Source organism: Trichoplax adhaerens, genomic scaffold (genome assembly GCF_000150275.1).
Source record: "Trichoplax adhaerens TRIADscaffold_6 genomic scaffold, whole genome shotgun sequence".
Taxonomy (NCBI): Eukaryota; Metazoa; Placozoa; class Uniplacotomia; order Trichoplacea; family Trichoplacidae; genus Trichoplax; species Trichoplax adhaerens.
This window is the reverse complement of record NW_002060948.1, coordinates 3,935,004-3,960,683: the sequence shown is the minus strand read 5'-3', so window position 1 is coordinate 3,960,683 and position 25,680 is coordinate 3,935,004. Positions and strand designations below refer to the sequence as shown.

The following is a 25,680-nucleotide window of genomic DNA, read 5'->3' as shown; positions in this document are numbered from 1 at the left end:
CCTCTAGATTTCAATGTATGTATATAGAATAACAAATGGTATCAGTTTTCGGATCGATGACATTGAATTAAGCCTAATAGGCTAACGTGCAGCCTATGTTTACTTTATATCCTGAAAAATTGATCTGTAGTTCTTGATAAGTGATTTTTTCTTTTCACTTTCAATACAAGGAACGAAGCCAATCGCTTATTCTATCTAAAGCGATTAAAGCAATGTCTGATTCTTCTGATAGTAATAAAGATAGATTAACAAAAAGTGATAACCAAAATTTCTTTGTAAAACCTGTCGAGCAGTTAAATTTTTATTATGCTTTAAAGATAATTTGTCTGTAAGTTATGCATTCTGCAACACGGTAAAAATTACCAAAAATCGGTTACATCTGTAATAATAGTATTGCTGTACGCAATATAATTTTCCATAAAAGCAGCTCCTCTTACAAGTTGGTTTATACCAAAATTTTAACAGCATACCGTATAGATGGGTACAAGTAACGAAACCATAAAGATAATGAATTATTAAAATGATAGGACAGGAAAAAAGAAAAACTCCGCATAACGTAGATCATTGCCGTATTTAGTAGGTGTGTGTAATGAGTGATTTAAAATCAGTTGTAGATCAGCTTAAGACGGACTATATCTACACCAACATAAACTGTATGTACTGTAGTTATAGACAATATAATAAGAACATGATAAACCGGCTAAAATAATTAGATTATGTAATAATTAATCCAATGGAGATGTAGTGAGTATGGCATAGTGCAGCAATTTATAATTTTAATTTTTTAATACAGAGTTTTATAATGTAAGCCCAAACCGATGTATTGTTATGCTACTGTAGTACTGTACAGTGTACAATGTATATATACGGTGTTTATGGATAATACGACAGAATCCATCTCAAAAAAAGAAAAATACTATATAACGATTCTATAAGTAATTATGTAATAACTGGATTAAATATAAATCGGAAGTACCGGATATTATTTAGACCGTCAGGTTACCGAGATAATTTTGAAACGGCAAATATGATTTCCCCCCCCCCCAAAATGATAACTTAATAGACACGAAAACATCGACAAGGAGTCTTGTTGACTTAGCGTCGGCAACAAAAATAGCGCAAAGACTACTGCACAATCCAGAAAAATGTTGTATTAAACAAATACATTCGATAAGTAAACTAAGAATGTCTAGTGCAGTAGGTCCATTATAAATTTTTTTAACTCTGACTGAGGATATCATCATTTTTTTCTTTTTACCGAATTTAAATTATCGTATTTTTGCTGCTTTTTTATATTATACAATACATACAGTACATTATTACGTTAATGACAGGCGTGACAGCATCCCGTGGACTTGACAGTAAAAACAAAATCGGCATAAGTGCCGTAAATAAAACGGATCAACGATTCAACATTCAATCGAATTTAATTGGAGTCAATATAGCAGTGTAAGAATATTATTTTTTAGTAAATTTATCAAAAGATCAGCGTAATGAGCCATTTTCCGATAGAAATGTTTTGTTGGTTTTGTGTTTACGTTGGTGTTTTTTTTTTTTTCAACGCCAATTACAGTACCCATTCCAATCTATTTAAGAATATTGATGGCTCTAATTTACATGTCGTACGGATTTGGCACATATTGAATTAAAACAGAGCTAGTTAAATTAGTGGTAATTTCTTTTAATTGTTGCCTCACTTGAAAGTGAAATGACTCATTGGAAAATGATTCCTGACTAGAACTTAATACCATATCAGTTTGAGTGTTTCGCTGATCGCCATTTGTTTGGCTTCCATTGGTCATTACTTCACTGGAAGCAGGTAATAATTTACCATTAGAATAACGATTAGGCGATCGTGGTGAAAAGTTTGCATCGACGTTGGACTTTTCATGATGATCAATGGGCAATCCATCGAAGGAATTGTCACGGCTGCGATCCATTCTGACTTTAATGGCATCGTTTTTATCTGAGCGGTAACTGTTAGCTTTACTTTCTTCAATGATAGAGCTATTATTGCTATTATTGCTATTATTGCTGTTATTGCTATTATTGCCGTCTTCACTTTTGTCGTCAGGAAGATCTTGCGATAGCGATGTATATGTTGATCCACGAAGACGATAACTTCGAAAGGCAGATGTAGGTGTATGTGGTCGCTCCATTGAAGAATCAATGATTGATGATTGACCATTAGCAGTATTATTACTCAGCGGTTGTATCACTTTAAATGATGCTGTCGGCTTTACGTCCACATCATTGGATTGATTTTGATAAAGCTTATTATTGTTGTTATTGATCTTTGACTTTGTAGCAACTTCCATGTCAGTAGCACGTGAAGTTGGCGCTTGATTATTGATTGTAGTTGTTTCTGATGAGTTGATATCGCTTCTATTATTACTTTGCTGATTATTACCGTTGGATTTTCTGAAACTGTTGCCTCGGGCTCTTTCTTGTGCCATAGTAATCAACTTTTTATCGTATGCAGTCATCACAATAGCCGAATTGGAGCGAATTTTTAATTTACCTTTCTTGACGGGATCAATGACGGGTACAACCAAGTCGTAGCCACTTTGCTCCATGCCTTTGAAATAATGAGATTGATAACCACTGCCTAGTCGAGTTTTATCACTCCTTTCTCGCGTTAGCTCGCTAAAGCTTAATCGCTTTCGCACATTATAAGGCAGCGTGAAGGTAACATTATTACTTATACTGCCAAAGACAGATTTCGATCTACACCTGCGCAGTGGCGGTTGCAACGTTTTATCCAGCTCTTGTGTACTTCTTGATGGATGCAATTTATCCCTTGCGCGTTCTCTCATGTAATTCCATTTATGACCAGGGTCGTCGTCGTCGATGCCTCTAGCACTAAAACTATACGATCTACTTCGAAATCGTCTTGAAACGTTGGATGTTTCATCCACTGGATCATCGTAGTCACTCGATGATACTCCATCGTATTCATAGGATGGTACACCTAAATAACCATCGATATTAGGTGGACTATCTCCAATAGTGAACTCGATAGAAGGTGATGATATTAAAGCGGATTTCCTCAGCGAATTTTTCGTCACAGTATTCACATTGCCTCTACTGTCGTCTTCATTCGGTGGTGTAACGATAATATCTAGTAGTGATGGTTTCTCTAATCCGCTATCGTCGGTTAAATAGGCTTTATTAATATCAGCATGGTGTTGCGAGCCAGCCGAAATAGGTTCTAGTAGAGCCATCGTTCATCAGAACAAGAGGAATGGATGATAGGGTAGCTTTTTAGCACTTACACGTTTATACTATCTTTTAATCTTCACCGCACAGTTCAGCACCAATTTTGGGAGTTGAAACAAAAAAATCCCTTAGATTAAGGAGATCACGCTGGACAAGACAAGTTGATCAAATAGTGTACAGAACAAATCTTCGATTGGATATCAAATGAACAGAACGTGCTGTAACCTGATCGTGTCAGATACAAAATAAAAATAGGTACGTATGAATTGTCAATCGAGAAGGATCTCAATTTACAGTATATGAAAGCATAGCTTGGCCTAGGTAAAGTACCAATTTTATTATAACTATGGAGAATGAAAACTACAGTATAGCGCAATTATTCAATAGAATAAACTACGTCAAGGACAAGATCCAAATTATTATTAAAGCGTCATTTAAAAAAGGCAAAACTGGATCTCTATTGTAATGTACAATAGCTCGTATTCACTTAATTCAGTTGAGCGAGAACGGATGTTTTGAATACTATTTCGAAAACGAATCTACTGAAAATCTTTGTTCCAGTAAATCTTTTGTGTCTGGAAACAAAAATTAAATAGAATGACTATCCAACGAACAACGTTATCTCAACAAGATATATATATACACATGAAAGTGTTGGGCATATTCTCTTTCTGTGGTTTGGATTCATAATAATAGTAAAACTTGACCATTTTCAACTTAATTAAGATCGAAGTTAAAATATATATTTCATACGTAACTAACCTGATTACGATTCCAATCCGCTTTATCGATTCCACGTGAAATAATTGTACAGTACTTCGCCCGAAAGGCCAGTCATTAATTTATAACTGATTTTACTATAGATAACTTTGACCCCAATTTTTGCATCAAGATTAATGAGTACCTTATATTTCATCGAATAAGCTACTAAAGCGATGAAAGTGAAGTTGCCAATCCTTGTCCGTGATTAAACCGTCAAGTAGTACTTTGTCTGTAAGGGAAATATTTCGTCATAACCCGGTAGTACTTTAAAGTAGACTTGGTCACCGTAGACACATCTACGCGTCTAATCTTTTAGGCTAATATCGTTGATCCAATAATATCATTACGATCTTTAGGAGTTGCCAGCTGATAGGACAATGCTTTTACTTGCAAACAAAAGTATTATACAAAAGTTTGTTAAAATTTAATTTACTTTATCAACATCTTACTGGTTTTTACGATCACGATAATAAAGGCAACGATTATTATTTCAATCAGTTCATCGCTTTCTTAAAAAAACACAATAAGTGCTACTGCTCGTTGTTTACAATGCATACTGTTCATTACAGAGTATCAGCTATATACTGTTTGTGTACGGTATCCTGCTTTGAAAAATTCAACGATAGATATTTTAAAAATTGCATTGCGAAAGGCGGACGTATGCGGTTATTTATTTTTTTCCTAAACTAATCAAAATGATATTTTTAACAGTAGCTATGTTTCGATGGAAATTCCACTTATTTTACATTGAATAAGCTTTTAAAAAAGAGTAGAATAAGACGCATAATTTTCGACCAAGCCCATCATAACGTGATCAAGAAACAAGACAATCATAAAATCATTTTATTGACTTTGAAAAGTAATGCGCGCGGCTACATCACAGCAAACTACACTTAAGACTGCTCTGGTAGTGTGTACTATACTTGCTTGCAGTTGCACTATACAGTATATACAAAAGGTCCTAATGTACACTTGTAAAGGCGGAATAAATTAGAAAGACTGTCTTATTTTTTCCCCGCTGTTAATCAATATTGTATGCAATGTAAGTACTTGTCCTGTCTCCTTTGTGGTTATTAACGTTAGCACTTAAAACGATCCACGACTGGTAAATGTTGAAATTAAAATTTTGAGAGCTTACTGTACTGCAGTGTTCTCGATCAACTAACTCTTCAACACCTACGTAGTCTACTCTTTCAATGTTTTCCTCCAATTTTAACTTTAGAATAGTAAAAGGTATTGATTGCGTACCAACGTCAAGGTATAATCTTCTTTGGGATATTGATGCGTACGAATATACTGTAGGATACTTTTTAATTTTATAGAAATACACGATATACGGTACGTAATAGTGACAAGAAAGGTATGTTGATACCGGCATTCGCTTAATTTGTTGAACCGTACTTACTCTACTCTTTCAGCGTTTTTTTTCAATTTTAACTTGTAAAAGGTATTCATTGCGTACCAACGTCAAGGTGTAATCTTCTTTGAGATATTGAGGCGTACAAATAGAGGATGCTTTTTGATTTTATAGAAATACACGATATACTGTAATAGTGACAAGAAAGGTGTATGTTGATACCAGCATTCGCTTAATTTGTTGAACCGTATTTACAGTACAGTATAATACTGTACCGTAAATGGATTTATTTATTTAATTAGTTTAGAGTTAGACTTTGTACCCGAAGGAGAGGCTGTGTTGGAATTTTGAAGCGATGCAGATTTGGCATGGATTTAACACTGCCTGCAGCGATGATTTAAAACTATTTGAATTCGTAGTAACCCATGGGGCAATAAGAGAAAAGAATATAAAAGAAAGAAGAATTACAACTTGCTGGAAATGCCATGACGTCCAGTATCGTCCTACTAAATTATTAATAGCCAACTTTTATTTATATTAAGTACTACTGTAGTCAAAATGCTAGGTCTAAAGCAGTGAAGCTGCTTTAATTCTCCATCATGAACTCGTATACATAAAAAATCATATGGAAATTAAATAATAAGTACAAAAGTACAGTACAATTAATTAATTTCCTCTAGTGCTGGATCTAGAATTTTGTACAGATGCAAATGCACAGTTCTGGACCGTCAAGACTAATACTAGTATTACACTACTGGCTTGTATCTGTACATTTGTACGTGACTTCTATCCGCTCGTCAGTACAAAACGGTATATCCCAGTATTTAGTATTTAACTCATATAATAAGTTTTCTCTTCTAACGACTGTACTGTACTGTATAGTTAGACTTTGCTACCAACCAACTACTACTATCCCTTAGCATTATTTTAGGCTACTAAATCTTCCTGTCCTACTCTAAAATGATCTCATTTCCAAAAATTGGGTAGTGATTAGGTTTTAGAATCATTTTTGCATAGGGAGGCGAATTTAGTAGTTCTTGAAGGCACCATTAGCACATGATTAACTAAAAATCGATACTACTATAGAATATACTATAAATATTAGACAATATTGTACGTAAAAGAATTAATTTAGTAAAATACGAGTACAGCAAAATTTGTAAATGGATGCAGCGAGTACTGTGCATACGAGTATGCTCAAAAATCGTTCAAAATTCCATCCCAATGGGTTATACACGTACAGTACTTAACATGGCTATTTTGTGAAAGTAAACAGTAAATACTATTACAATTCAATTTGCAGAGTGGCTGATATCAATCACCTTTTTGACTGATTTACCATGATACATTTATATGGTTATGGGTGTTACCGGTCTCGACAGTTATACTGCAGTATTCTTCAAATCATTTCCATTTTACGTATTTATGGAAAATTAATTTCTTAAACGTTCCTACTATTGCATAAATTTACAGAATCTACCAAGATGGAGGTAGGACCGAAAATGAGTCAATCATGTCATAAAATTTTTGATTCTTTATATTTTAGGCGAAAGAATGGAGATTGAAATTCTAGTACACGTAGCTTTTGCTATAGCTGCACCATATTAAAATACATCTAAGTAAAATATTGATAGTTTATGAATGCATAATAAGTGCGATTTTACTAGTTAACTTCGATCGGTTATGACATCAGCATTGAGTTATAACATTTGTTAGAGAGGATGTATACTAACTGTTTCATGAACTTTTCATAACAGCCTTGGACGTTGCCCATGTTGCAACTCAATCGAATCATAGTTTACCACTTGAGCAATGCTATATGAACTTTTAATGTTAGAGTTTCTTGTACTCTATGTAGTACGTACGGGTATGTACGCTCTATTATACAAGATGCTACGATAGAAAAGAAAATTGCGACGATCAAATTTCTGTCTACATCGCCCAAGGTAAATAATGACAACCAATATGTAAGCGCTGACAGATGGGGCAATAATCAAAAAATATTTTAATTTCAAAATATTGCTCAAGATAACATTGTAGACTAAGGTCAATCCTAATCATTACTCCTCGTAAATCATATGGCATTTCTGTAATGGTAAACATCAAAATAAAGTTACCTTCTACAAATACTTGTGTATATTTTGTTTAGCATCGTACCCACATTCTTTGAAATCTTTGATTACAAGAAATTTTACTATATTTACAAAATTAGAATGTATCATATTGCTATTTAGTACACTTCACTTGATCTTTTATTTTAAATAATGCAGAGTTTTTCATTTCTCTCTACCACAATCAGTAATCATCGCTTAATAAGAATACAAACTAAGCTAGTTACTACAAAACTTGTAGGATTAGTGATTGCTACGAGTACAACATTATTGTACCGATTCAGTAGTAGTTTCAAAGAATTCCTCTGAACGAGTACAGTAGTGCGTCTTCAAGTAATTATATATTAATATATGTATTATTAAAGAAAATTGCATAAGGTATATAAAAAATCCTAGAAAAGGAACACGTTTGTATTATAATCCAAGCAAATAACGATAAAAAACGTATGTCTGGATTATCATTAATTAGCAAACATGATTTAGAGTCAAGAAGTCAAATCGACGTCCATAATGAAAAAATATGCATATATCCATAGTACAGTACACAAGCTTTTATAGGATTTATAAACATCTCAAAATCCATATGGCTGACCAAAATGAGCATCTTAAGTGGAAAATTAAGATGGAGTCAGAACTTATTTCTGTTTACCCTTGTATTTAACAATAGAGGAACTAATCTACTCTGAGAAGTAAATACATTCTTTAAGACCTGGGACGATTAATATTGTAAGAGCTAGTAAACCGACATTCAAGGATCAGGATGAAAGCCTTATTGGCTGCTACAACAGCTTGTCAAGCCTTTGCATTCGATTTGGTCTGGTCTACCATGCAATGCATAATTATAATAATATTACGCGTACACCTTGACACTGCAATCAATGTACTCTGCTTTTCTACACCAACAACAGAAATTAATGTCACTAACTAATCCATATTGCAAGACTTGCTTAAAATGCCTATCGTATCCATTGCACAAGTATAGCGTGCCCATGTGAGGCCTCCTCTTTTCCATGCTGTGGCCAAATTATCTCACATTTGGCGGGCTATTTTTGGTCATTTTCACTGCAGTGAATATGTAATTTACCCATTGCGCGCGCCTATTCTATGCAATGCGGAAGTAAAAACGCTGCTATCAAACTGTTGCTTATTCCACTTGCAAGTACAGCAATGAATTTGAATTGTCATCAAGGAAGAATTGAACCATAAGTTTGATATTCTCCTTTTACAAATGACAAATTGAATAGCATAAGTATTGACTTTTCATAGCTATAATCTTCTTCTCAATATTGATTCATTTGCGTCAGTGTCGAATAAAAGTAATAGAGTACGGTACAGTACAGTATCAATTTTCTGCTTTTATACCCCAGTGAGCACATGTGGCTTGGCTTGGCTCAGATGCTCGAGTACTTGACGCGGTTGGGCCGTCGTGCTATATCTGCAGTGCAGTCTTAGACGGTAGGATAGAATTCACTTTTCTCTATATAGACTTACATTAAGTTAAAGGGAGAAAATAACTCCATTTTGTTCACAGTATTCTTGCGTGGCAGATCTACTGATATTTTATATGGCATTGTGAGAGAGAAAAATTTGCCTTCCACTTTAGCTTACGCTTCCTTGCATTATAGAATTTCACTTTGCAATCCAACAGCTGAACCTTTCCAACATAAAGCTAAAAGTACCCACATAAAATCGTCCTAAAAAGTCAGTCTTCGACTGTAGCAGTTTCTCCCACAAATTGACTAACTGATTTCACTGGCTGAAAATCGGTTCGTTTTCTTTTTTTTCTTCTTCCCTATGAAGACAGTATAGTATTCCTATTCCTTGTATACGTCCATTACAACGGTATAGTCCAATCTAAAGGCAGAATATTGCAAGATTACAGCTAAAGACAAAAATTAGCAATTATTTGTATGTGTATATTGACTTAGTAATAACTCTTCACTGACGCTAGACGAATCAAATCACTGAATTGAAAGCATTTTTTTTTTTTCACAGGGTTTACTTGCTCATTCTTGTAGGATACGAAAAGTGTACTTTGAAATCGAGCGGCTGGGCAATTGAAGTATAAATCTAGAAGGTGAATGAAATTGAAAAAAGAATATTTTACAATTTAACTCAGGTCTGTAGCTAGAATTTGCATATTCCTGATAATTTAAAAATCTTTCGTGTACTCCAATTTGAGTCACTTGAGAGTTCAAGTAAGAAAAGTGAAAAAGCATTTCCTTACATAAAATATCTCGCGCATCATTAGTGCGAGCAATTGAGGCAATGACGTATAATAAACGTCTTGTGTATAAATATAAAACGTATTGCAGATCGATGACGTGCTATATTAAATATTTAACGAATAATTGGGCTAATTCATTTATGAATACCTGATCAACGCACAAAACTGTTTAAAAGGAATGAAATCTACTATAATACCACTTTCAGCTGGCTCTGAATTCTATTGATACCATCCCTTAAGTGAATGTTTATGTATAAATACTGCTTTAGTATAGCATTGACAGCATACTCGTACACTGCAAAAAAAATGAATTAACTGACTTCTTCAGCGTAACATTCGACGAGAAATAGCTGCCATTTCTGCCGTTATTCATGGTTATCTTTCGACGGTTTGAAACAAATAGCCAGCAAATGAGTGAAAAAAATATCTCAAAAATTAAATTTCCCATAATAAACTCAGAATATTGTTATTAGATACTATTTAATTTCCCTGCCACACGGTAGATACCAACACATCCAGCGCTGCATAGCGAAGAAATAGAGTTTTAACTAATCGAAACGGGATTCTATCGGTAGTGATCTTGTTGTAATGGCATGAAACAGATATTCTCTATCTTGAAACTTATTTCTGCTGGCATTCGATATGAGTAGTAATAATTCTACAGCAGTTTCTATCAGACTATGCTATAGATTGAGCGATTGGGCTATCATTTATACAGATAATGTATAATTTAAGATTTTGCTGAAAATTGTGCCAAAAATAAGCCCAATTGAAGATAGCATTCAAGTTACTAAGATGGTATTCATATCTTAAGTTTGTATAGGACAGTTTCAGTTAGTATTCTAAGAAATTTTCATAAACTGGCGGAGTCTATTGTACAACATTGAAAACATGGGTGTTACTGAGTACCTGAATTTCAAGAAAGAACTGGTAGTCAATAGTAGCAGTTGAAAATCAAATGATATTCGTAAGAATTAAACTCATTTTCGATATGCATAGCATATACAATAGCGGGAAATCTTAGTACATCAATCAAATATAATAATAATTAGTTATTTCCTGACAATATCTTTCATAAAGCTGATATCAACTTGCATACGCTGAAATCTAGTTAAAGTACTACTGAAGTAACTGTTATACAAATAAAATTGCCACTAAACTTCTAGATTACAATCGATTTTTGTTAATGAGGCACATAGGGGCACAGAGTTTCTGAAACGACTGTAAAACATTAGACAAATTATTCAAATTTTTTTCTAGGCCATTGGCCGTAATGTATGAAAGCTATTTAATTTCGTAAATACCGCTAAGATAATTACGGTATACATTACTCTATGATGATAAAGTTATGACAATAAGCAAGAATTTATACGTGTATAGAAATACCAATAATGACTCTAAATAAAAATTTTAAAGCTCACAAAAATAAGTATTACCACCACTTCAAGTGAAGGAATTTATTTAGAATTATCATAAATAGCAGCTGCAACCGCACTTTTAGCTACTGTATGCTGAAATGTATTGGCTTATTCTTTTGCCATATCATTATACGCGTATATAATTAGTAAGCAAGCAACATTTTTATCTTCAAGAATAGGCAGTGCAAGGAATTCTTGTTACATTAGTCATAGCATTTACTTCAAAAAATTTCATAAAAAGAAAAAATAGTCTAGGTTGCACTTAGCAGTATTAATACTCTAATCAGAACTAAACGAAAATTTTTTAAATGAAAGCGACGATCACTCATTATTCAAAGGCAACTCTTGGATGGACATTCGCTAACATTAAATAAACATAATTAATTCGATAATCTGATGCTATTGAGACTGTAATTAATGGGAAATATCAATTGCAAAGCCTAGTCTGTATCTTATTTTAGCCGTCGTCTCGAATTCTTTCAATTTTATTGACTAATGTAAATAAAGTTACGAAGGAAAAGTAAGGTACCTGTCAATCAGATTCCATCGTACTTATTTCTAATAAATAGATTTCCGATTTTTGTGCTAGCTGAGATAGCTTCATACGAAGAATCTCTAGGGCTTTATTGAGCCTATTGAATCTATACTATCAATACAGTAGTTTACTTAACGGATGTAATCAATTTGGCGACATATATTTTGAGATTCTTACCTGATTGGGTCTAGAACCTTCATAAGATACTGTAGAAATACATTAAGGATAGAGTCCCTGTAGTACAGAAATGAATACAATATGCTTTCTATTGTATTTTAGGAAATTAAATTAAAAAAACTTCCACAAATCCAGATTGCATCAACAGCTTTATAGACGCTCTTTTCAATCTATAAAAGCGCATCTTATTAATACTATAGTAACTACTGGCATAGTACAACAGATTTTAATAATCCTTCGGGCAAAGTCGATCAAACAGTAAACAAAACGAGCGAAATATTTACGACGTACACAAGGAATGCCTTTTTTTGTATATATACATATACAGGCAAACTGCTCTAAATATTACTCCCACGTAAGTGCAATTTTAATTACAAGCATTCTCTACTTTTAACCCTAATCGTAAATACACAGCTCATCTGAGTACCAAGAATACAGGAATAAAAAGGGCTGAATATGTCTTTGAATCAGTCATTAGCGATCTTTAGCAGCTGTTAAACTAAATACTATGATAAATAGTCCACTGTATCATACCAATGGATTTAAAAATACAGTAGCATACTGTACTTATGAATGGAAGGTAAATTTTACGGGAAATCTTTTTACTAATTTATTAACTGAATTTTTACATTCAGTTATTGCCAATTATATTAGGCTGATCTTTATTAAAATTTCTCTTTTGCTGCGATACTATCTGTACAGTATAAGAAGTTTCAAACGACTAATGGCATCGATGAAATACTTAAACGGTAGTACCGTATAAATATAGCATAGCTCCATATCGATCAATTATTTAGTATTATACGTATGAATGATTGATTGATCGATCAGTAAACTTTTAAATGAATAGATTGCAAAATAGTTGGCTAGTCAAATATGCTCAGCATGAATCAACAAACAGTATTATAAATTTTCTATGTTAAATTTTAATTCATAAAACGTAAATAAATATTTAATTGATTAGTAGTTATTGACATACTACGGTATACGCGTATAATCCTCGTATTACGAGGTGATCAATTATAGAGGAACGTATGATTATGAGGTCATAAAAAGTTGAAAAAGTTTTTAATAATTAGCAATGCTCAATTACTAAAACTCGATTATATGAGATTAAATCAAATAATTTTGCCTGCTAATTTTTTCCAACTTACTATTGGTAACCGGCCGCCTTCAGGTACATCTATACAGTGGTAGTTGCTATGTCCATTTAATTCTACCCTGGAGGCTGTTAATTGTTTTCAATTTAGGATCCGTAAACATCGTGCAGTACTATTCTAAAATTTGATCCCATCGTCTTAGTTACTGCTGCGGTCATTTCATCACGTAAAACATAAAAATAACAGCTAGAATGAATAAATCAGCCGGATTTTACCTAGTGAACGGAGATGACGTCGAAATGCACTCTTTGATGACTTAGATCAATATTAATATTATTAAAATGATTCGAAATTTATTTCATAATTCCGCCGTGCACGTGTCTCTATACTATCTATTACAATTAAAAATAAAGAACTAATTTACGTTCAGATACTTGAAACATCTATTGCAATTACCTTGATGATTGTTTCTATTTAGAAGATATGTCATAACATCGCATCTATGTTACATTACCTGATTACGCCACATGGCTCTTTGTCATGGAAATTTATCGTACAATATTGTTTACATTTGATATTATTCAACGGATAAGGCAATGGATTGCAAAGAATACTGCTACATGAGCTGCTATTAGATTGAAACCTGTATCATGCATAGCTCTCCAATGTACAGTAATAACTATAACGATAGAATGTATCCTGACTACAAAGCTTCTGTCACTAACATTCAAAGAGATTTTTGCAACTTCAGTTAATAAGAATAAGAGAAAGTATTATTTTTGTTCAGCCATAGATCGCTAAAAATGAGGCCACAAATCCAGACCTGCATCATCTAATATTCATAGCTAGGCAAATCACTTTAAAATTTTAAATTTAATTTATGATGGCAACTGTTTTCAAGCTTTCCGCTAGTTAATTTAACTCGAAATTGCCTTGGTTGACTCAGATTAACTTTCATTCATTAATTGATGATTCCTCATCTATTCTACTTACAGGCTTAATTTGATGATTATATTTATAAAATGTTATTGTACAATTAAGAATCTCATCTTATAAATCATAATCGAGTTTAATGGTTTAAAATTAAGTTTTTGTTCATTTCTAAGAAAACGGGAGTGTTTTAATATCATTAGCTGTATCTGATGACACAATATTGATAGATGGAAATTATTGCATTTGATATAGTACGTATGCATTCCCCACAAAAATTTTTGCCTCTATGGCATTTTCTTCATTGGCTTGGAAACTTTCTCTACAACAATAAATTGGAACAAATTAATGAAATAGTAGGACAGAGATGAACTAATCTTTTTAAACGAAGTGAAACACCTACGTAATAAATCCGTCCATAATTACAGTACTATTGTAGTTTTGGGATAAAGGTATGATTTGATCTTCTAATCAGGGCTGAGAAGGAGGATTTATGATTGCCCTTTGTGTTTAGCTAGACTCAGCTTGGTCAAATAATAAGATGCTCAAGGATAAAATGACTTATAAAAAACAACCTAAACTGGATAAGAAAATAAGCAATCTCTTAAAAATGACAATAAAACTATCATTAGTAGTTGTTATTCTTCTCTTTTGTATCCGTTCTTATTGTCTATACATCTTGACGATCTTACACCTTCCTCTTTTTTTGTTACTAACCGTGGCTATCTAATGTGGCGCATAACTTTTTATTACAACAATTATTATTAATTAAAAAGAAGAAATTCTTCACTTAACATAGTAGACAATGGCCTATGGATAAATTTATCTTTTAGCTAATACGCTGGCACATGATAGTAAATTAGTAGGCCATACTATGACATAATAATCGACTTCTTATTTACTCTCGGTTATTAATGCAACGCTTACTGGTTTTTCACTTTACAGTAAGACGTATAGCCAGTAAAGGGTAAAACGATAATTTTAAATCTAGCTATTGCTTGATTACATGCTACATATTGAAATAATTAATTCAGCGGTGTGCTATTCAATGATTACCAATATTTCAAGAAGACGAGTGTCGTGGTTGTCGTAAGTAAAAATTGTTAAAGAAAAAATTTCAAAAATCGTTATGATCATTTGACAAACTGCCAATACTTGCCCAAGAGTTGTGTTATAAACGATCAAAGTATATTTTGACAAATACGTACATCGGGGAGAAAAGAAGGAAAACTATCTTGTTTGTTCTTAACATTCTCCAATTCTTGTAACGTTACCGCGTCTGTTAAAAAGGCCGAAATTATGCAGAAAAAATTTAAAATTAATTCATTGATAGATCGTTTTTTCAGCCTATCCAACGTGCATTAATTTTTTAATCTCTATGCCTGTCTGCGTGTTGATTAATTATATTGTTGCATGGCACGTATAAGATCAAATAACCGAAATTTAAAATTGTAATGAGCATAAATTTCTTGCTCAATCGTTGTTTCAATCAATTATTTGGTCTGTTAACTTTGCTTACCGAATTAAACAACAACTTATTTTACAAATTTTTCTTAGCGTATCCGTTTTTGTAACAGTAGCTAACTCACATCTCCCTGCCAATCGTCCTTTAGTTAATTTTTCTGCCTGATTATTTAGTTATAGGTTGTAATTGAGTGGAAGAAGATTTATGTAAAGTGATATTCCAAAGATCAATTGAATAAGTTCTCTAATATAAAAGAATTTCAGCGATTTAATTGACAGCAACATGAAAGTTTTACTAAGATCGAGGACATGCATATTCTCTTTGGCCCTGGTTGCTTTAGTTATCTCTCAAAGAGCAACAAGCAATCAAGAACTGGATCCCAAGATGTAAGTAAATTAGTTTGCGATGTTGTTCTTAGTTTTCCTACTTATCAGCAGTAAGAAGCTTATTGTTTCTATGATGATCGCATGATGATGTTAGTATTTTATTAATTGAAGTTACAATCCAAGCAAAATCTTGAACTGTCTGCGTAGCATATTAGTAAACTTTAATGCACAATTTTCTTGCATGGCTTTGATCATTCGTCATTTGATAACCACTGTACCATTTAATTCTACTCCCTGAATTACAATATACAGTAACTGTGCTTCCCAACGATGGGCGCTGAAGTACAACATATGATAAATGTACTCATGAAGATAGTCTTAAAATTCAGCCATTGCAATCGTATTAAGTATAAAACTGCTATTATGTTTTAATCTGCGGCTTGTAGCTAATGAAATCGTATGCTTAATTTGATCAAATGTTACATGGTTATTACTGTCATTATAACATTTGTAATTCTGCCGTACCGATACCTTTAGAATCAGATATTACTTATATTTATAAATTATAATCTTAAAATGATCGGCAACAGTAATTTTCTCACTGTTTTTCTATTAGGCCGCACGTCTGTCGAGATCGAAGAAAAGTAACAAAACAAGAATTAGTTCAAACATCGGTTAATGTAACTAAAGAATTTCGAACCCATATTAAGAGTGATCGATGCCCTCAGTGGTGTGTAGAAATGAAAAATATGTAAGTTATCATTAATAGTAGTTTATAATCTATGTGATGCATTTATTTTTTAATCTTTGTAAAGTAACTTAGGGCGATTCTAAAGGGATACAAGGATATGGTTCCTTTTAATTCTACTGTATTATATTACTTGAAATAAATATATTTCATAATATTTATATCACAGAACAAATCAAGAACTAGTTAAAACCTGGGTACCAATAACAGAATACGTCGATACTTATGTCTGTTGTCCTGGTTGGCAGCAAGTCAATAATAATGAAAAAGGATGTACGAAAAGGGGTTAGTAAGAATTCAAAAGTAAAATACCCAGTCCTCACACTATCACTGTCGATCAGTATCGGCTTACCATTAGTTACAGATTACCTTTGAATCCCCATTATGATTCAAGATGTTGATAGACATTAAGTGGATTATCAATAACTTTTGAACTACTTCGGCTATAGCTTGATAAATTTAATAGATCTACAATGGACCGTTATTTCTGTGTTCTATAATTCTACCTAACTACAGCTCCTCCACTGTTAATAAATAAATATTTTTTTCGAGAATTGAAAAATGATAGAGGATGCTTTGTATAGGTATCCATTTATAGCCAAATTTTTACGTGTAGTCATTTGTCCTTAAAATTCAAAATATGCCTGTGCATCTACAATAGTTTCAATGCTTAATCTCATTTATGGTCGAGTTTTGTACTTCCGAGATATGTAGTAATTTGCAGCTCAATAGTTTCATTTTCAACGTCTACGTATTTGCACTTACCGCCTACTAAGGTCTTCCTTGCGATACTTCTTACAATATGACTGCCTACTAAATTGCTGTTATCATTAAGCAATACGAGTACAGTATACGACTTTAAAAATTATAGTGTTTCGTAAGGGATTTCAGACGTACTTTTAATTTTGTGGTTAACGAGTCTATAAGTTATTACTGGTGACGTCTCGCATATTGCTATTAGAATATTACCTTTGCCCATTTTATCGACATAAGAATGATAAAGATGGAGTTATCTGAATAAAAACACTGTGATATCACCTTCAATAAATCCTTGCCAACCTTTCAATGGAAAGTATGGATTTATTGAAAGGTGTCAAACAAGTAAACGTAAGTTCTATATAGCTCTACAGTATACCATAATAATGATGGATTCGCATAAAAATATTAACACCGAGAACCAAAGAGAAAAGTGTATCATTTAAATATACTACAAAAACAGAATATTGATATAGCTTATAGATTTCAACTGTTTTGCTATTCTTTTCAGTGCTAGACAATAAAACTTCAAAACATTTTAAGAGCTTTTTTTACTTTCGAATAAAATAGATTAGATTTTGTAATCGTGTACTTTGTCATATAGAATTAGCGCTTAGTTGTTTCTTAACGTAACTTGCTCCTATCAGTGCTTAAATTATCACAACGAGATTGGCACTGAGAAAAATATTTCATATTTTTTGCCCTTTTAGAAAATTGTCGGCAATGATCAGTAACCAAATATTGCTATTGTCTAAAATGTTTTCTTTAGTGATATCTATAACTCGATCATTATGTAGTATATAAACATAAAACTATTGCTTTCTATGTTTATAACGGAGACGACCTTGCGGCAAATAGAGCGTTATCAATGTAGAACGGTAACAATTACTTTATGATCGTCAATAGCTTGGTAATTGATATTCAGTTCTCTTCATTAACATGTAAAGAAATTTCATAAAAATAGCGGTCTATCGGATCAACTCGAAAAAGATAAATATTAAGTCTTATATGATACCATGGAAATTTGAACTTCACTAGTCATATTGGCGTCTGTAACATTGTAGTACAATTATGTTAGTGATTCATGTACGATATACAATAAGGATATTTGATAACTTGAACAGCAAAAGATAATTGTAATCGTGGAGAAATAGAACCAAAGTATTACTAAACACAAATTGATACAGCCTCAAAATAAAACACTCGGTGATCGCAATGATTGCCCGAGGCTTATATCCTATTCATGCCCTCTGTCCTCAATTTATCTGGCTAGCCTTTTGTTCTTTATCTTATCTTCTATCTAATTACCTCCACCTGTCAGGAAATTACATAATATAACACATATTATACTGTACATGCAACTTATTTTTTGCATGACGAAATATTTCTACGTATTTTAAATCTCGAATGAGCCTAAAATAGAAGTATCAGACCCTTGGAGTTAGCACTGGACTTTATACTACAGTATATTGATTTTAGAATTATTATTATCATTTATAGAATGCTTACAATACACCTCAAGGAAAGGGCCATCGATGATATAATAACTTTGGCCTATATCGTTATACACGTACATTAGAAATGAGATTCTAGGTTTACTGTCTTTACAATGCTACACATTGAAACCAACATTAACTTCATCCCCATAATCAAGTAGGTTTCATTCAACTTAATCAAGGCTATCTAAGACATTAGTATTGTTTTCGGGTCTCCACCCTATTCATTGATTGAACAATAATAGTTTATTATAATTATTGACGAATAGATAATATGGTAACGAAGACGATAACATAGTAATACATATTATTATACTGTATAGTATCGATCAGTGTAGACAGTAACTATTGCATAGATAGTAAAAATTAATACATTAATAATAATGCTTACGTCGCAGACATGATAAGGCTAATAGTGATAATTAATAGATAATTTTTTAAACTGGAAAGATTTTAATACGCTTTACAGTCAACTATTATGTAGTCAGGTAATATGGTAATCGCTTGTAGAAACATGACTGATCGAACGTCATTTCGATTATAACTGAATGCTTATTACTTATTTGTTGCACGATCATATATAGATCAGTTGCTAATGTGTAACCATTTTCTAGGATCAATTCTAATTGCAAGATAATTAAACGCAGAGTGGATTATTTTATACAATATTCTACAACGTAACTTTGGTACCGTTCGACCTACCGTAAACTGCGCGCGTTAAATTTCTTTAATTAATTAATTCCTTTGTCGAGAACCTATTTCATTGCTTTGGATAATGAGTCATGCTCTGTTATGTTTACTATCAGAAATATTTCTATTTATGTAAAATTAGTTCTATGTATAAATCAATTTAGCACGTAGATAACCTTTCAAGCTAGTATTTCAGCTAAGAAACTATCTTACAGAAGCAAGTACAACTGTATTAATCATTTTCATAAATAATGCAATGACCGTAAGTTGTCGTTATAGTATTTAGCCAATGAACATCAGTGCTAACCCACATTTTAATTGAAACTTTAATTTTATTAGCATAGTTTTCATGATAAACTATGGCTATAAACATTGCAAACGCAAATGGTGTATATCAGTGTTGTTATTGATATTCTTCAATATAACTTGTGAATTATAGTACTATAATAAGGAGATTATTCTGTCAGCATCGGAGTCTTTAGACTTCGCAATCACACTAGGTAGTCTAATTAAATTTAACAATTTTAAAGTATGTGATACTAATGTCATCGGGATGGAATAGAGGATAAATACGGTAAAAAAGATAAATTTTTCTGACTATAAGATATGTGTTCATTATACTCCTGCCTGTTACAATACTAGGTGTAATTGGATTGTGTACTCATGTTCTAGAATGTAATCTGTCGATTAGACTACAGTAACTAGACAATTTCAGAAAATATTTCGCATTACAATTTTAATAAAATGCTACCACACTATAGCAAGACAAAATTGATAATACTGTACAGAATACGTTAAGAGCTTAGTGCAAAATCTAAAACGTGACTGACGTAATTTCTAATCTAATAGATCAAGTTATTATTGCATATATAGGGGCATAAGTTGATATTCTATGTCTCTCATTATTTTATTTCAAAATTTTTAAAAGTTATTCAAACTGCAAATTTTAATAGTTAGCAACGTAGAAAACTGCTCTGAGGATAGATGCAAGAACGGCGGCAATTGTACTTATGCGTCGGTGAATAGTAAATTCGTTGTAATTGGTTGTGACTGTCCTAAAGGTTTTACCGGACCTAGGTGTGAAAACGGTAAGGAAATTTACTGCTTGCTCGCATTAATAGTATATACTGTTCACTTAGCTGTAGCTTATATACTGTAATGCGAGTGCTACAAGATATTTTATATTCTCTTTTCCAGACATCGATGAGTGTGCCACAAGTCGCCATGATTGTCAGCAAAGTTGCCGTAACACTATAGGAAGTTATGAGTGTGAATGCCACGATGGACATTTTAGATATAATACAACCCACTGCTCCAAGGGTAGATATTAATACATTATTATATAGTTTCTAGACAAAATATATTCATAAGGTCATTTACTTATAGTCTGTAATGAATTTGTTAAATCCTATAAATGCTATAATCTTATATATGGAATATATACATAATTGATCGATAATTTTAACATAGACTCCAATCCATGTAAAACTGAAAATGGTGGCTGTGAAAAGCAGTGTTTATATAATCCTTCTACTAAAGTTAAGAGTTGCGCGTGCCCAAGTGGAATGATCTTACAAGCTGATGGATTGCATTGTATGAGTAAGTAGAGATGAAAAATAATTGTAATCGAAAATATTTAAAGCTTTATAAAAGTTGATATCTGTATAATGTACAAGAATTAAACTCATTTTTAAGTAATCAATAGTAATTATCACATCGATATACCATACATAAACACGGATGAAAGAATAGAAAAATACAAATTTTCGTCTAAAAGTAGACCACATATATCTACGTAGTTTCATAGCAAATGGCCTGAACGATAGCTCATGTGATTCAGCTACCGATAAATATGAAATATATTTTCAAGGATGATTTAAAATTTTAGCTGGACTTCAGTGAGATTTTTAGATGGATTAGTTTTTGTTTTTACTTTCAGAATTTAATAACCCATGTATTACTAACCGAGGAAAGTGCCAATTTGGCTGTGACTATGACTCTAGTGGAACTATGACCTGTTTATGTCAAGCTGGAACTCGATTGGCGCCCGATGGTAAAACTTGTCTTGGTAAGCCATCGCCAGCAATAATAAGAAAATATCAAAAAAGTTTTCATTAATAGCTTATGATGAACTCAAATATTGTAGATATCAACGAATGTGAAGAACATACAGCAGATTGCAGTGATATCTGCTTCAATACGTATGGTAGCTATACTTGTAAATGTATACCTGATCGTAAATTAATTCCTGGTACCCATACTTGTGAAGGTTCGTTTAAATCCTCGTAGCAGACTTCATTCTTGAAGCAGTATTTTAACTCTTATAGCGCCACTTGCTAACTTAAGCATCTCTTATATTTTCCAATTATCCATAATACTAAGTATATTCTATATAATGTCATTCTGATTAGCTAATCAGATGAAGGAGTGTTATTTTAGTAAATAATCAGGCTTAATTTTAATCATTCAGATGGCGATCCGCATCCATGCTCTATAAACAATGGTGATTGTGAACATGAATGTCGGTCCTATGGCGACGACAACGAAAGTTTTCGATGCACTTGTTTGCCTGGCTATCAACTAGCTGATGATTTAAGAAAATGCATAGGTTAGCATTTTTTATGTATGCTATTAGTATCTTTGTACCGTATATCATATATGTTCATGTCTTGGTATCTAACGCATAGATGCGCCAAGCTTATATTCGTATCGCACATTGCACTTTGGTGATAATTTATTTCCATGATATGTCACTGCAGATATCGACGAATGCAAAACAGGCAAGTCACAATGCCAGTATCAATGTGTAAATACCATTGGCAGCTATAAGTGTGAATGTCCTAAATTTTACAAGTTAGCAGCTGATGGAGTTACCTGTGGTAAGTGTCATTACCATTTGAATATAGCTAGCACCTAGTAATTTAATAAATTAGGAAAATAAGAATTTAACTTCTCATTATATATATAATTACATAAATTTGATAAAGAATATTCTAAAGCTGCAAGCATATTATCTATTCGTATTTAAAGGACTTTTAAAATATATTACTAGAATAGCATCAAATTTTGCTTCATTTTTAATCTCATAATTAGAAAAGTTGATAATGAATCAATCAGTTATTTGCTTGAGAGGTATGTGATATGGAATATTTCATTATCGGAATTGCGTTCTTGCATTAATAAGATTAATATTAATTACGTTAAAGGCCACTTTATCGTTAATACTGACGATGTAAATTGAAATTTATTCTGCTTGCTGTAGAATGTAGTAAAGGTTACTATGGAGATAATTGTCAAAGCAAGTGTAATTGTCACGAAAGCAACACTGCTAATTGCACCCGCAGTGGTATCTGTATATGTAGAGATGGCTTCTACGGAAGATACTGTCAACGAAGTATGAGCGCAGAACGAATCTTTTAAAAGTTGCACTGATAGCGTTTTTTCCAGCGATATTGTAAAGAAAGTGACTTTAATGCCTCCTTTATTTCTGGTGAAAATATTTAGAATGCCCTAGTGGAACTTATGGCTTTGCATGTGATCACAAGTGTAATTGTGACAAGAACAGTATTTGTCATCACATTACAGGCGTTTGCATACCCAATATCTGTAAAGCAGGTTACTATGGCAAAGACTGTAGAGAAGGTAATAGTTTGAATCATTAAAAAATCGTTCATTAATAATTTTGTATCGAGAAATTTTCAAGTGATTGGATGTGATTTAATTTCTCTCCGATAGTATGTCCTGCAGGAACTTACGGATCAAATTGCTTCTTTAAATGCAAGTGTGATTCACCGAAACAATGCCATCCAATAACAGGAAATTGCATTTGCCCGGCCGGCTGGCATGGCGAGTTATGTGATCAAGGTGAAAAAAATATATTAGCTCTGAGCAATCTTAGCACTCAGTGCCACTCAGTTCTTTAATTGTATTAGGTAATACTTTATAATTTATAAAGCTTTGAATACGAGTATTAATGTAGTATACTTTAATAAATTAGCGTGTGAAAACGAACGCTTTGGACCTGATTGTCAACACTCGTGTCAGTGCAAAGGAAAAAATTCGGTGTGCTTGCCTACTAATGGTGAATGTATCTGCAAAAGAGGCTTTGATGGTCCAAATTGTGAAGTTGGTAAGTTCTGCTAAATAACCTCAACACGATCGTAATAAAGATGCATTCATACCGGAAGATGATGCTAAAATATATTTAATAACTAAAGGATATGTTACTTTCAGCTTGCCCTGCTGGTAGATACGGAAAGGGTTGTTTACAGATTTGTGAGTGTCCTTTCAATAGTTATTCTTGTGTTAAAAGCATTTCTGGATATTGCCACTGCAAACCCGGATATTTTGGACGAGATTGCTTGTCCAAATGCTCTAGAGGTTTCTTTGGAGAGGGTTGCAACAGTATTTGTAACTGTCCAGACCAAGAAGGATGTGATCCAGTTACCGGTGGTTGTAACTGTCCTCCTGGAACTTTTGGAAGAGATTGTATTAATCGTAAGTTTTGTATGATTTATTGTTAATTTTAATCGAACAAAACCCTAACAAATTCCTAAAGGGTGTGGTATTATATTAGCAACGTAATACTATAGCACAATATAAAAATATCTTCATATATCATCTAAATATCAATTCGATAAATTACCTAGGCTGCACTGTTGGATATTTTGGACGCAATTGTCATTATAAGTGCCACTGTAATAATAGTGATAGTTGCGATATAGTAACCGGAAAATGTAGATGCAAAGGAGGTTGGACCGGTGCAACATGTAATCAGCGTAAGTATTATTGCTTCTGATAGAATTTAATTATTTAGAAAGATGACAATTTTTTATGTAAAGTAACTGGAGGCCAGATTGTTTTTCTATGACTCCGTTTAATTACTAAATATTAATAAAATGAATTGATAGCATGTCCTTCGGGTACGTATGGAGTCGATTGCCGATCAACTTGTGTATGTGGTACAGGTGGACATTGTAGTGAAGATGGCAAATGTCTGTGTAAGCCAGGATACATGGGCCAATCATGCAATCGAAGTAGGCTATATGATCCAAATTTTTCCACTATTTATTTATTTTAATTAATCATATCTTGATAATAATTTTAATTTTATCTATAATTTTGCCTTTTGATAAATAAAGGATGTAGTGGTGGAAGATACGGGCCACGTTGTTCTAAGCTTTGTACATGCGATTCTAGTGCTATTTGTAATTCTATTGATGGATCATGTAAATGTCCCCTTGGACGTACCGGCAAGCGATGCGAAAAAGGTAACTAAAAATTTGGTAGTATATAGACGAGAGATTATGGGGAAAATTATGTTGATAATTAAATGCTGTATCCATATTCTGTATTATTAGAATGTCCTCCAGGAAAGTATGGTCCAAATTGTATATACAACTGTACATGTCAGAATGGTGGATTATGTGTTAGCAGAATAGGATCATGTTTATGCCCTCCTGGATATTACGGGGCACAATGTGAAAAGGGTAACTTTATATCTGAATTTGAGAATTTATTAGTATAGGGTTATCAAGCTAAGAGATGATAGGCTGATTACACTATAAGTTCAAAATTGATAAAAGTAGGTAAAAGTACAACTCAACGCTAAATTAAGATTTTTGTTGGCAGCTTGTAGTAGTGGATTTTGGGGGTACCGATGTTCGATTCCTTGCCCATGCAAACATTCAGAAGGGTGTAATCCTCAAACTGGTGCATGCAAAAGGTGTCTACCTGGTTGGATGGGACCATTCTGTGATAAACGTACAAAAATTTGATGACAATCTTACCATAACGATAGATCCATTTTAATTATCTCAGCAACGGAACTCTGCAATCCGTAATGTGTGTATTCATACTGTTTTATGTGATTGCTTTAGCTTGTCCTCTCGGCAAATATGGTCCTAACTGCATGTTGACATGTCCTTGCAATTCGACTGTTGGATGTGATTCAGATGGCAGATGCAAATGCCCACCTGGAAAAACGGGCCTAAATTGTGAAGACGGTAATTTTCGTATGTTTGTCTCAAGTAAATTTGCTGTTGATACCATTTATATGAGTTTAATTTTAGTGACATAATTTATGTTGTATTTTCATAATAAAGTATTTGGCCCAAAATTTTAGGATTACTAACGATGCAATAAACACCATTTTCTGTCAGATTGTCCACTTAATCGTTATGGTAGTAATTGTCGGCTAACATGTAGTTGCCATAATGGTGGCACTTGCGATCCTATAAATGGAAGTTGTGACTGCAAGAATGGCTTTACCGGCCCAACATGTTCGACATTGGACAAACGTTAGTTGAGTTTTTTATGATAAAATAGCAATGTCATGCTATACGATGCTGTATCAGTAAATTT

At 32.9% G+C, this 25,680-nt stretch overlaps 3 protein-coding genes across 3 annotated transcripts; 2 read left to right on the top strand and 1 right to left on the bottom strand.

The window, feature by feature from the left end:
• Window positions 1-1,613: 1,613 nt before the first annotated feature.
• On the bottom strand, window positions 1,614-3,224 carry TRIADDRAFT_57548 (uncharacterized protein; the record flags this gene model as incomplete). Its single annotated transcript, XM_002113373.1, has 1 exon — window positions 1,614-3,224. One exon carries the CDS (start codon window positions 3,222-3,224, stop codon window positions 1,614-1,616), a length of 1,611 nt encoding a protein of 536 aa, XP_002113409.1.
• A 12,359-nt stretch (window positions 3,225-15,583) lies between these two features.
• Window positions 15,584-17,392, top strand: TRIADDRAFT_57547 (uncharacterized protein; the record flags this gene model as incomplete). Its single annotated transcript, XM_002113742.1, has 4 exons — window positions 15,584-15,687; window positions 16,244-16,378; window positions 16,545-16,660; window positions 17,337-17,392. The coding sequence occupies 4 exons, from the start codon at window positions 15,584-15,586 to the stop codon at window positions 17,390-17,392; spliced, it is 411 nt and encodes a 136-aa protein (XP_002113778.1).
• A 2,910-nt stretch (window positions 17,393-20,302) lies between these two features.
• On the top strand, window positions 20,303-25,621 carry TRIADDRAFT_26340 (uncharacterized protein; the record flags this gene model as incomplete). The annotated part of the gene is made up of 11 exons (XM_002113741.1): window positions 20,303-20,405; window positions 22,580-22,711; window positions 22,822-22,959; window positions 23,053-23,181; window positions 23,315-23,446; window positions 23,551-23,814; window positions 24,459-24,587; window positions 24,678-24,806; window positions 24,949-25,080; window positions 25,197-25,322; window positions 25,479-25,621. Coding segments are annotated over 11 exons (1,557 nt in total), but the record flags the coding sequence as incomplete, so codon positions are not given.
• Window positions 25,622-25,680: the final 59 nt, after the last annotated feature.